The 13,640-nt window shown below is 40.2% G+C and overlaps 1 protein-coding gene across 2 annotated transcripts in view; it reads right to left on the bottom strand.

Annotated features, from left to right (window-relative positions):
- Positions 1-13,640, bottom strand: part of PLEKHH2 (pleckstrin homology, MyTH4 and FERM domain containing H2) — a 64,237-nt gene that overhangs the window by 39,763 nt on the left and 10,834 nt on the right. Inside the window, exons 3-4 of one of the 2 annotated variants that reach the window (XM_081854501.1) lie at positions 3,842-3,904; positions 245-394 (exon numbers count right to left, since the gene is read on the bottom strand). In XM_081854501.1, the coding sequence (XP_081710627.1) occupies positions 245-394; positions 3,842-3,904 (213 nt within the window). Of the gene's footprint in view, positions 1-244; positions 395-3,841; positions 3,905-13,640 lie in introns of those variants that run through there. The other variant, XM_081854502.1, reaches the window with a different exon arrangement.

Raw genomic sequence — 13,640 nt, 5'->3', positions numbered from 1 at the left:
AAAGGTCCCACTGAAAATCTCCTTCTCAGATACATGCCATGCAATATAGTCATCCACATTTACATTTCTGATCAAAATTTGAGATATGAATAGATATCTTTACAGAATCTGATTACTTTTTCCAACAAGGCTTTCAGTGGAAGAAATCTAGAAGGTATGGATTCTTTTCCCTACTTTGGTTCTTATCTGTTATACAACAAATTATAAATGTAGGTAACTGAGGGACAGCCATATCATTTCCAACCTGTTCTGCAAGCTGTTCTTCCAAATTATGTATAATGTCATCTTTCTCCTGCACCAGTGTCTCCAGATCTTGACATCTCTTATATAGTCTTGTCTCTGACTCACTGGTTTGGACATTAGCAGCTTTTAGTTTCTCCTCCATAATTTGCACCTAAAAGTTAGAACATAGCACTATATATGAACACTGTTTACACCACAGAAATAAAAATAAGAAGAGAACCATGTATGCCACCTTGAGCTGCTGGAGGAAGGAGGGTAATTTTGGTAATTTCCCCTTTCCTTTGCAGCCCCCAGGTCTATTTCCCACACAGTTCTGGAGGATACTCTTTCCTTCTGGGACAACTTTTTGGATGGACACCATGGATTGCAGGAGGAATAAGCAGAAATCACCTCCCACTACTTCCATCAGCAGGACAGTTTTTGAGTAGAGTGCCTCCCAAGAATAGTCTGGATCACCAGTATATACAACGATGAATGAACACCAGTGTTTATAATTACTATTAAAATGTTTAGTAGGGATTATTTAAGGCATGCAATTTATTTTGAACTCATAGAGAAAATGTTTTAACTATTCCTGAAAAAATAGAAAGCAGATTACTTTTAATTACTTTTAAATTGTTTTCTGAGCCAAATTGTCTAGTCCACCAATATTGTTGCCTGCTTGCTCAAGCCATTTGTGAGCTGAGACCAGCATCTGCCATTGCACTGTGCTTAACCAACTACAAAATTCAACAGAGCTGCTTTAGCTGCATGCACATCCCCCCTGCAAAACACCAGCATGTATACAGAGACAGTGATGGCCCCTTGCTAAGATTCCCTGGTTGGGGAACAGTGAACCATGACACGTGCGGACAATCTCAACACTCTCTGTTACTACATGAGTTAACCTTCGTTTCCAAAATTTGTTTACTTTGCGAAACGGGATTAGATCTACTTTGCTTCTCTACTATTTACTGTAAATTGCATTTCCACAGTGGTTTTCATAGAGATTCCTTACAATAAAATTGTACAGCCACCTTCTGCTATTTTATTTTATTTTGTTCTGTTTAATATACTCAGCCTAGTAAGGGAACCACGGTTCTTCTTGGCCCATTTCCTCAAACATAAATTCCAAAATTTTGAATCAGGGTCCTGTAAGAACCAGTGCAAAAAGTGGAGGAACTCCCATGAATAATCAGAACAGCTGGATTATAAGAACATTATGAGTCTGCTGGATCAGGCCAATTTGTTCTAGCATTCTGTTCTCACAATGACCATCCCCTGCTTTTCACAAACATGACACTGCTGTTCACAGAACGCTGCAGGCAGGGCATAACGGTTGAAGTCTTCTGCTAGTATTGCATGCATTCTGCCTCTGAACAGGGGCATTCCACTTAGTTACCCTAGTTTGTTTGTTTATTGCTATGCTACTTTTCATCAATGCAGCTAACATCAAACCCATCAATGCAGCTAACAAAATAAAAAGTTACCATACATTCAAAAGGCAATATAAAACTACATTAAAAAGTAACAGAAGAGAGTAACAGAACACATTACAGCAATATTCAAAACATCTTCAAAAGCTAAACATCTTCAAAAGTTTAGTTAATAGCCATTGAGAGATCTATTCTCAGTGAATCTGTCTAAACCCCCTTTAAAGTCATCTAATCCAGTAGCCATCACTACATGCTGCGGCAGCAAATTCCATAAGTTAATGATGCATTGTGTGAAAAACAAATTTCTTTTGTCTGTCATGAACCTACTGCGAATGGATTCACTGGATGACCACAAGTTCTGGTACCGTGAGAGAGGAAGAAAATTATTTCTGTCTACTTTCTCCAAAACCTTTAAATAATTCCACAAACTTCTATCAAGTGTCCCCTTAATTATCCTAAAACTAAAAATTGAAACAGTCCCAAATATTGGACACAATGTGCTCTAATCCATGGATCATTTTGACTTTTTGAAAATATTTTGTATCTTTGCAACATCTGAGATGGAGTGACCAAACCAATACAACAGACAAGATCCCCAGCATAGATACACATGGGTATTTTATGAAGGTCCTGCTTCTGTAACATGTCTAATATTAATTGCATAAACTATTATATTATGTTTTTGGCTAAATATTTAACAGTGCCCTGGTAACCGTTGCATGGATAATTCAATCAAAGCATTATTTGTGAGATCTTCTCAAATAATAGGTGGGGCGGGGGGAATTACTTAAAAGTAAATTCCATGAAACAAATGAAAGCAGTCCCACATTTTTTCATTTTCTTGCAAAGAGATAGGGGAAATTGCAGAAAAGGAAGGGGTGAGAGTTTTGCTGGGCAAAAACATTTGCATGCCCCTCTAACCAGTTCTGCTCAAGACTATTTTGAACTTTTCCCTGACTACTTTATACCATGTGTGGGCATGAATGTTTATAAAAGACAGAATGCAGAAGAGAAGCTAAATGCAAACTACCAATTTATTGAGTTAAAAAGTTTTAGGGCCAACCTTGTAATAATTTGTCAACAAAGACATTTACCGGCACAGAGCATGTCTATTTTAAACAAGAACAATAAATAAATTTAAGCCCTAAAACACCCTTTTCTCCTTTTGTATAAACATAGCTTATAATAGAGCATGTGGTCAAGTGTTGGAAAAGCTGAATATGCCTAACAACTCTGCTAAAGATAAAAGTCAAGGCTCAGTTATCTATAAATTGCTAGCATATTTGCAGAGGCACTCAGGCTAGGCCATGAAAGCATTACAAGGCAGGCATACCAAGAGGGATTCATGCTGCTCAGTTGATATTATCTTCCTATTTAAATTCAGCCTCGTCAGGGAAATAAATCTGGAACGATCCTAGCAGTTTCTAATTAAATCTGAAGAACCAAAGCTTCTGTCCATAGCAAATTTGCAATCTCTCAAGTTTATGGAACTGTCTCCACTCCTACCTAGGATTTCTTCACACTAGATGCATTTTCTATATATCATGTTCATGTAGGAAATTGTGTACACCATCACATATGATGATCACAAATCTGTTGTTTTGCAATTTGTAGACATAAAGGGCTCTATTTCCAATCAAAGCTTTCTGATGTATTCCTATGGTAAAATACAAATGTATGCCCAAGGCCAACAGCACTGGGAAACTGAAACCCTGGAGAGCTGCTGCCAGTCAGTGTTAGCCTGCAGGAACTCTTGAAATAGGGCTGGCACAGGATTCGTTGGATTCTCAACTGGCCCTGTTGTGACAACCTGGGAGCTGGCATAGCAAAAAATGCTTTCCCCCCTGCCCCTAGTTTTCCACCCTGGCAGGAACGAGTGGTGGGCCTGTGGAGGTACTTATACTGATCTATTAAGCCCCGCTGCTGCCAGCCAAGGATTTTGATTGCCCATTAAAACTTGACTGAATAATGGGTTAAAATATGATTTTAAAATATAAATGCAGGTGGTGACCATTTTGCACTCATCCAATTGATGTGTCACCACCAATGCATGAGTCGTTTTCAGCCCCGGAAGGGGACAGAACGGGGGTTGGGTTGCCTGTAAAATAAATTTACATTAGGTTACATTAGGTTAAATTCAGAACATTGTTGCTACTGTACATAATTCTGCATTATGAACATACCTGCTGAAAAGCTTTTTCTGCTTGTCGATCTGCATCAATCACTTGCTTTTCAAGTTGCTGCATCTGGAAAGAGACATTTTAGTAGTAATAAAAATGAGATGCATGCTCCCTTGGTTGCTATCAATGGAAGTATTCTTCTTCGTCATAATATATAGCACTTTTTCTAGGGAATCAAAGAGATTCATATTCATTAACTTGAGGGCCCATACAACAGTCTTATAAAAGTAGACGAATATTATTGCCATATTGCAGTCGAAGGTGGGTGGACCTAATTGTTAACAGCCTACCTTAGACCACCCAGAGAGTTCATGACTGAGGATCAAATCTATCACTTGAAAGGTTAGCAAGGTTTAAAAAATTTAATAGCAACTCCAGGAAAGGTGATTCTCATAAAGCCTAGCACATGGGGAGGGCAGGTTTAACCCTCCCTAGCTGGGATCCTGAAGAAAATCACCCTCTACACTCTTAGCCTTGGGGGTGAGAAGAACTCCGATTAGGGTCAGTAAAAGCTCCCCCTCCCCCAGCTAATGGGAGCATTGCAATGTCACAACTGGATTGATGGATAAAGCGTCCCATCCCTATGCACTGTGGTATTGATAAAAATCAGAGGGCTCTTCACCTACTTTTTTAAAAAAAACCAATGTGCTTCTGAATTGCATCTTTAGTATCACCTGTAGTTTAGCCTTGACCTAAGCTAAGATTTGAATGAGGTATTTCTTGGTTCATAGCTTGTATCACATAACCCACTATAAATGAGACTAAAGGTAACTCCAAAAAGAACTGAAGTAAAAAGCAAGTGTTGTATGTTATACTGAACAGGGTAATTTTATACATATCTACATGGGAGTCATAATGAATTCAATGAGGCTTACTTCTTAATAGACATAAATATGATTGGGCTGTTAATAACATTAAAGCCAGCATATCAGCTGATAAGCAAATGGCATGCATGAAACTCAGTGTTGATCTTTTGTATTTGAACCTGTCTTAGGGGAAGTATTTGGACAGTAGCTATTCCAGTTTATCCAACAGTATTCAGACATTATATTCTGCAAATGCTCGCCACAGTTTAATGAGCCAAACTGGGCCACAGGATCTTGTGTCCCCGTTCCTCTCATTTTAGAATTTCCACCAACACTTTTACCATGGGTCACCTGTGTATCTGAAGAAGTGTGCATGCACACGAAAGCTCATACCAAGAACTGACTTAGTTGGTCTTTAAGGTGCTACTGGAAGGAATTTGTTTTGTTTTGACTATGGCAGACCAACACGGCTACCTATCTGTAACATGGGTCACCTGATCATTCCTAAACATGTGGTTCTAAATCCCAGTTCAGAAACCAGCAAAAATTTAGCCATCTAGTCCAGTGCATGTTTGTGACTATGATCAGCAAAAATATACCCAGCTAAATTCATGTCTGGGGCTTAAGATGGAGAAAAGAATAAAACTGAAATCAGCCCCAAGTTGAATTGTTAATGGAGCATGCACTTAGAAAATAGCTCTCAGCTAGTTAATAAATTAATGCCAATACCAAATTGTAGCTCCTTGTAAAGTTGACTGTGTCAAGAAAGTATGTTAAGTAGTTTTGCATGAGTTCACAGTATGGATAAATCGGACAGCTTTCTGGCAGCATCTAAGCTCTGATCTTGTAACTTGGACATTTACTTGAACACTCTCAGATTCATGCAGTGCACAAGGTGCTCTAACTGTATGCTCAAAAACAGATATTTTAGCTGTCAGCATAGAAACTGGCTAATGTTTCAAGTTGGGTATTTTTTTGCTGATAAAACTACCAGGAAGGGGAATTGTTGAAAGCTCTAAGAAGGATGTTCAGGTGTTTTACTACAGACTGTCCTTAATTACTGCCACCCAATGTAATAACAACATTTTAAAATTGGGTGGAGAACCACCAGTCCACAGGTTGATTCTGGCTCATAGCCCATTCCTGCCTGGCCTCATGACTTCTGCTTCTCGGCCTCATTCCTCACTATTTCCATGCTGGGAACATGGAAGCCTCTTTCTCCCCACCTCGCACAGGAGCCAAATGAGCTGCTGGAATAGGTACAGAAATATCTGTCCCTCCTCTGGAGTGGTGTGAGCAGGGAGGAAGATAAGGCTCTCTTTCTCTGCCTAGAAAGGAAGCTGAAAAGAGAGAGAGAGAGAAAGGGGTGGCAAAGAGAGTGAAATGCATGGTCCTCCCATTTTTGCTTCAGCCCCAGCCAATGCCAGTATGTTGCCCTTGGGAGATTACCCTGAGGGAACATCCTTTACATTAAGAAAGGTTCCCTATCTGCTTTAAAACTTAAATCCACATGGCTTGCTCAGCTCACTTTTTCTTGGGCTGGTGGCCACAGAAAAATCTTCTACTGGCTATTATTCTTGGTTGATTATTTGTGCATTTTTATTTATTTAAGTTTCTCATTTTGCTTTCTTGTTTTATTTCTAAGTGCACTTTTCCTCTTCATCCTATTCTTCACTTACACAAGTCTCTTGCAATGATCTTGTCCTGATGTTTCTCTGCTTCTAAACTATCTACTTTTTTCTTAACCCTCTCTCAGTCTTTAAAAAGCAACTCTTACTCCTTCTAATCTTCCTTCTCTATTGTAAATTTTTACCTCTCTAATTCAGTTTGGAGAGCTACCATTTGGGCAGGATTCAACTTAATAGCTGTGCTAGCAGGAGCCAGAACAAGTCCCAATAGCACAATGGGGCTCCCTCTTTCCTTCCCCCACACCCTCCTCAAATCAGCCTGGGGGATCAGGAGAACTCTTAGAGTACTGTACAGAGGGAGAGGGAGCTAATTTCACCAGACAAGCAGAAACACTTGTGCTGATGCAGCAATCTCCTTAGGTCTACTTTGAATTCTGCCCTTTGTCACTTGTTTGCAAAACATTTTGAGGATAAAATTGCTTGCCTCCACCGAGATCTTAACTCCACAGTTATAGCAGATGGATCTCATGGGTGTCCAGAGCACAGTCTAGTCTTGCTGTGTTGAATGAGTTTCAGTTAGTAATGCTCAAGGATGTGGCCAAGGGCAAATACTTGCTCTCTGGACTCTTGGCTGATAAAAACCAGTAGAGAGGGGACGTAAGTGATTAATGCTTCCTTGGAAGACAGGGTGGTCCTTGCTTGCCTTAAGGAGGCAGTGGTAAAATCACTCCTCAAGAAATGCACCCTGGATTCAGAAAATCTAAGTAACTACCAGCCAGTTTCTAATCTCCCTTTCTTGGGCAAGGTTCTTGAGCAGTTGATCTCAGACCAGATTCAGGTACTTTTGGAGGAAACTGATTTTCTAGAGCCATTTCAATCACGCTTTAGGCCGGTGAAACTGGCAGAGAAACTGCTTTGGTCACCCTATATGATGACCTGTGTCAGGAGAGAAATGACAGAAATGTGTCCCTGTTAATTCTCCTCAACCTCTCAGTGGCTTTCAATACCAACAATCATGGTGTCCATATGGAGTGGCTGTCAGAGAAGAGTTGGTGGCACTGCTTTGTGGTAGTTCTGGTTTCCAGAGAGTGTAGCTTGGGGAGTGTTCTTCAGCCCTGCGGAACCTTCAATGTGGGGTTCTTCAAGGTTCAATTTTATTCCCTATGCTGTTTAACATCTACATTAAACCTCTGTGTGGGGTTATCTGGAGTTTTGGAGTACATTGTCTATGATATGCTGATGACACACAGCTCTGCTTCTTTTTTACAGCTGCAGGTGAGGCAGTGGATATACTAGATTATTGTCTTATCATGGTAATCGATTGGATGCAAACTGAAGCTCAATCCATATAAAATGGAGGCACTGTTAGTGGGCGGTCCCATAGACTCGATGGCTGGGAGATTTAGGAGTGGGTACACAGCTTGGACTTACTTCTGAATCTTTTGCTGCCACTTGAGGCTCATGTGGCCTCCACAGTGCGGAGTGCCTTCCACCAGTTCCTGTTGGTGGCCCAATTGTGCCCCTGCTGGACAGGGACAGCCTAACTACTGTTGTCTATGCTCTGGTAACCTCTAGGTTCGATTACTGCAATGCGTCATACATAGATAGTTTGGAAACTTCAGCTAGTGCAGCTAGTGCAGTCAATTTAAAGTGTCGCCAATTTAAAGTCTTAAATGACTCAGGACCACAATACATCAAGGACCACCTCTCTCCATAGGAACCTACTCAGATCCTGAGATCATCCTTGAGGCCCTTCGTTGTGTGCCTCCTCCACAAGAGGTCTGGAGCATGACATCACAAGAACGGGCCTTTTCTGCAGTCCCCATTTGTGGGGAGGTTCGGCTAGTGCCTTCACCATACACCTTTAGGCGCCAGGCAAAAATGTTCCTCTTCAACCAGGCCTTTGGCTGATTGATATCCAATGCCCAAACTCGGAACTATGGTTTCATATATCTCATACTTAGTAAAACCATCATTAAAGACACAAAAATGAGTCAAATTTTTTAACATACAACTAAACTCAGGAAATTACTACTCTACATCTGACACTAATCAAACAATTCTCTGTGAGTTATTTTTCTTCCAACAATGAACAGAGAAAAGCCACATGTGAATAAATATCTAATGCCTTAAGGAAAAATAGTTCAAAAGCAAAGGCGATCTGCTTCCCTGCAGTCTCTTCCGTAGAACACTCTATACTATTTCACAGAGTTCAGCTGAAAGTCTTTAGACTTTATTTAGAAGCATTTTTGTTTCTACTTATCTCACAAACTGTATCATATTTTTTTCTATGTTTATGACTTACATTCAATCAGATCTTCAAATATTTGCTATCAATTTTCTCCAAATAAAGAACAGTTTTCATTAAACTAAGAAAGGTATATATATATATATATATATAAGCCTGGTAACATCAGTAAGTACAGTTGGGTGACTCAACTAGGTAAGCAAGATTGCAATACTTTCATAAGCGATGGTCAGTCTAGGGTCTTGAGTTCAACTTTCTCTTTTTCAATATTTACATGGCAATATTTACATGGCAAATTTAAATAATGGGAGATGTTTTCAGAATTGGCTCCTGCCAAATTACTAAGGGTTGAACTGTAAGAGCTGATTAAGAAATGCCAAGACTAGGAGATAAGGCAACTGTAGCTAGTCCCTACAAATACAGTGGTACCTCGGTTTTCAAGTGAAATCCATTCCAGAAGACTGTTCGAGTTCTGAAACGTTGGGGTATCAGGAAAGCAAAAGTGGAGTACAGAGGAAAAATTGAGGACCATCTGAGAAATGTGGCAGGGAGTTCAACATCTGACTGGTTATAAATCAAGGAATTCATCAGTGGTAGAGAGTACTGCTTCCTTGGTGGGAGAGTTGAATACCTTCTTTGCCCGATTTGAGGTGACACCAACAGTGACTCCAACAGGGATGCCAGAGCAATTGGCGTCACTACCTACAGGAAATGCTGCCAGGGTGGAAGAGGGAGAAGTGAGGCGAATATTAAAGGAGGTAAACACTAGGAAGGCTATGGGCCCGGATGGGGTGGCTGGCAGGGTGCTAAGAGATTGTTTGGACCAACTGGCAGGAATCTTTACGAAGATTTTTAATCAGTCTCTGGCCCAAGCCACTGTTCCACCCTGTCTGAAATCTGCTACCATTATACCCCTGCCAAAAACATCAAAGATAGACAGTCTGAATGATTTTCGCCCTGTGGCGCTGACACCCATTATAATGAAATGTTTAGAAAAACTGGTGAGGAAGAGCATCTTATCTTGTCTGCCAGTGGGACTTGACCCTTACCAGTTTGCGTACAAGGCAAAGAGATCCACAGAGGATGCTGTGGCAATGGCTTTACATGCTGTCCTGACTCATTTGGAGAAGCAAGGGAACTACGCGAGACTGTTATTTGTAGACTTTAGTTCCGCATTTAATACTATTCTTCCACATAGATTGGTGCCTAAATTATTAGACCTGGGACTTCCAGCATGTTTGTGCAGGTGGATATTAGACTTTCTATCAAACCGTTCCCAAAGGGTCAGGTTGGGTTCCCACGTCTCTGCGGATCTCATCACGAATACGGGGACACCGCAGGGGTGCATGTTGAGCCCGCTTTTATACACGCTCTATACAGCTGACTGTGCCCCCAAATACCCCAGTAATAAGATCATTAAGTTCGCAGATGATACAATGGTGGCTGGTTTAATTACGGCTGGAGAGGGGGAGACAGCCTATAGGAAGGAAGTTGAGCAGTTGGGGGAGTGGTGCAGGAAAAACAACTTACTGCTTAACTTAAAGAAAACAAAAGAGATCATTGTGGACTTTAGGAAATGTAAATTGAATATTCAGCCACTTATTATTGAGGGGAAGTGCGTGGAACAGGTCTCAGTGTTTTGATTTCTGGGAATGGAGTTGAGAGACGACCTAACCTGGGGAGAGAACAGCAAAGACCTGGTGAAGAGAGCACAGCAGAGGTTATATTTTCTGAGAATCCTCCGGAAAAACAATCTCTCAAAGGACCTGATGATGGCATTCTACCATTGCACTGTGGAGAGCGTACTAACTTATGGTCTGTGCGTGTGGTTTGGGAGCTGCACGGCCATGGAAAAAACAATGCTATCCAGGGTTGTAAAGACTGCAGAGAGAATTATTGGGTGCACTCTTCCCACCTTAGATTAAATCTATGCTGCCAGGTGCCATAAGAAAGCAGCAGAGATAGCACATGATAGTACGCACCCCGGAAATGATCTCTTTCAGCTTCTGCCTTCTGGAAGAAGGTATAGGGTTATAAAGGCCAGGACTAGCCGCCTGAAAAACAGTTTCTACGCTAATGCAATTCTGGTTCTAAACGCAGCATAAGGGTAGTATAGTGTATTTTAAAATGGGGTTTAGAGTTTTTAGGGTTTTTTGAATGTTTTATGTAGTTTTGTAGTAGTTTTATGTAGTTTTGTAGTAGTTTTATGTAGTTTTGTAGTAGTTTTATGGTAGTTTTATGTAGTTTTATGTAGTTTTCAATTTCATTGTTCCGCAAGGGACAATGACAATAAAGATATCGTATATCGTATATCGAAAACTGAAAACTCAAAATAGAAGCCTCAAAACAGAAATCTCAATACGGAAAACTCAATATGAAAGCCACGTTTCTGGTTTGACTTCTGAGGTGCGCTCGAAAACCAAAGCATTTACTTCCAGGCTTACAGCGTTCGAGTTCTGAAACAGTGTTTATTAACAGAGACGTTCGAAAACCAAGGTACCACTGTATATTGCTTCAGCTAGAGTACAAATCACATATTTATCATTATTGTGCATTTTCATGGAAGGTACTCAAGAAAGCTTATAAACATGGATTTCACAGGAAGACACAAAACTCCAAATGTACACTGGGATTCTAAGGGAGCTGCAGTTCACAGCTGATGTGGCTCTGAACTGATAAGTAAAGATGTATGGGCCTTAATCTGGCCACTAGACAAACACAATGGCCAACGTATAATGTCAGGACAGTTGTCGGTATAGTTACATATCTCTTCTGCTGCACTGGGATGTACCATCGCTTCTACAAAGTCTGAAGCAAATTCCTTTCATATTAATCAAAGCGAAAAGCAAAGCAAAGCAGACTCTATATCCATCTCTTTGCCTGACCGCATGAGTGTGTCCCCTTGAGATAGGGAGTGAAGGAATGAAAAGCCTCATTCCCCCTTTACCCTTCTCCACAGCTTCCTTGACAAGTTATTGTGCATACAGGAATTTGGCAGGGAAGGTTCAATTAAGGACAGGTGTCAGGGTTTGTGCTGAAGCTTCAAGGTTTTAGCATTCTTCCCAGGTTCTCCAGAGGAAGTTCCAACAGCGCCTGACATTTACTAGGTACTCTACCCTTAGCTTCTTCTTGCCAGTTTGTATAAAGTACAGTCGTACCTTGGATCTCAAATGCCTTGGCTCCTGAACAAATCGGCTACCGAACGATCAAAACCCAGAAGCGAGTGTTCTGGTTTTCAAAGGATTTTTGGAAGCTGAATGTCTGGCGTGGCTTTCGATTGGCTGCAGGAGCTTCCAGAAGCCGTGCTTTGGTTTCCGAACATTTTGGAAGTCGAACAAACTTCCGAAACAGATTTTGTTCAACTTCCAAGGTACAACTGTACCTCTGCCATTGAGAAAGTGAACATTGGGATACATCAGGTGTTTTTACCAGCATTAGTAGTTACTCTCTCCTGCCAAGCATGAACACACTCATACCTAAACAGTGTCTTCATAAGGTCAACCAAGTTTGCTGATAGATTGGGTTATCACAAATTAATACAAAAGCTTAGGCAATTAGAAGACCTGCAGTTTTACAGTTTTGATACATAGACCAGTGAAACGGAAAAACCAAAAAAGAGAGAAAAGATAAAAGCTTTCTTACGGAGAAAACTTCTGCTTTATACTACACTGTGCTCTCCGACAACACTGCCATTTTCCATTGTGCATTATTCCCTTACTCCCCAAAGGCTGATATCTTTTTTCATCCACTCAGATTCCAACAGAGTATTTAAATTGCATGATCTCCAGAAGACGTCCTGTGTGGGGCTGTTCAATATAATATTTACTTTTTGCTTAAGAGTGAAATTGGCACAAATTTCCTCCAACAGCCAATGCTGTCATTCTACAATATGCAGCTGCTCTATCAGGATCTTAGTCTCAGATCTGTGCCAGTACCTACTGTACATATTTATGTATTCCTTTCTTTTTTGCCAATTAACCCAGTAAAAGCACTGAAAATTCACTGGAATGATTCTATTTCTCAGAATGAGCCATATTAATTACCATCATATATCAAATTCCAGCCGTTTTGATCCAGCAGAAAACACCAGACACTCCAGTTAATGTCACAATACAGTGTTACTTCTCTTTGCCAAGATCCTTTAAAATAACATTGCACACCAAAATTGATTCTACAAACACGTCACTACAGGGTTCCATGTTTATTCTGTAACAATAATTTTCAGATCAAGTTTACTTTAAAAAAAATTGTGCTTTCTAACAGCTGGGCTTAAAACTCTGCAGTCCTGAAAGTCAAGAGATGCTATTTCTCCTTCTGTCATTAGCTGCATCAACAAAAATTCTGCGGGCCATCTAGTTCCAAAAACAACAAATATGCCCCACTCTACTATGTATTTGAATTATTCCTTAATATAGTCTATGCCAGTAAATGAAGAGACAACCAATTTACCAAATGGTAATATTTTTAAACACTTCATCTGCATTAATGAAAATGTGATATTATTTGTTCCTGTTATGTATTCTAGTGAGTGATAAAGGTAGGAGCCTTATCACACAATAGCCTCCTCCTTACCCCAATAATATTAAATTAAACAAATATTTAACATTTATTGCATTATACAAATATAGCAATAAACTATAATGACATTAATCATTTTGGCCTTTAGTCATTTTTATTAATTAGCATCTTTTCATTAATATGTAAATAACTTCTTCAGTGTTCCTATCATTCCCAAATGGGTCAGTGTCCATGGATGTTAACTAGATGGTTGCTGGTTCAAGCAGTGGGTTGGACTAGATGACCCTTGGGTCCCTTTCAACTCTACGATTTTATGATTTTTTATTATTAGGATTTTACAAAACTCCATTTTTATAAAACTTCTCTACCTGGTTACTCAAAAGAAATTCTCTTTACAGGCAACCAGATTAATGGCTATGTAGAGAAGCCCATGCTAAACCATGCAAGGGACTTTGCAGGGAATCTAAGGTGAATGAAGGCCCCATGGCCTCTTGTATCAAGTTATAAAAGTTATCAGACTATCTCAAGTCTTTAAATAGACAAATGAGGTAGAATTATTCAGCTGCTTTGCTACACTTGCCAGGCACAGGATGCTGCTTCAG

Source organism: Podarcis erhardii (assembly GCF_964252035.2).
Source record: "Podarcis erhardii genome assembly, chromosome: 3".
In the NCBI taxonomy this organism is placed as follows: domain Eukaryota; kingdom Metazoa; phylum Chordata; class Lepidosauria; order Squamata; family Lacertidae; genus Podarcis; species Podarcis erhardii.
The sequence above is the reverse complement of the archived record's forward strand: the minus strand, read 5'-3'. Positions and strand labels throughout refer to the sequence as shown.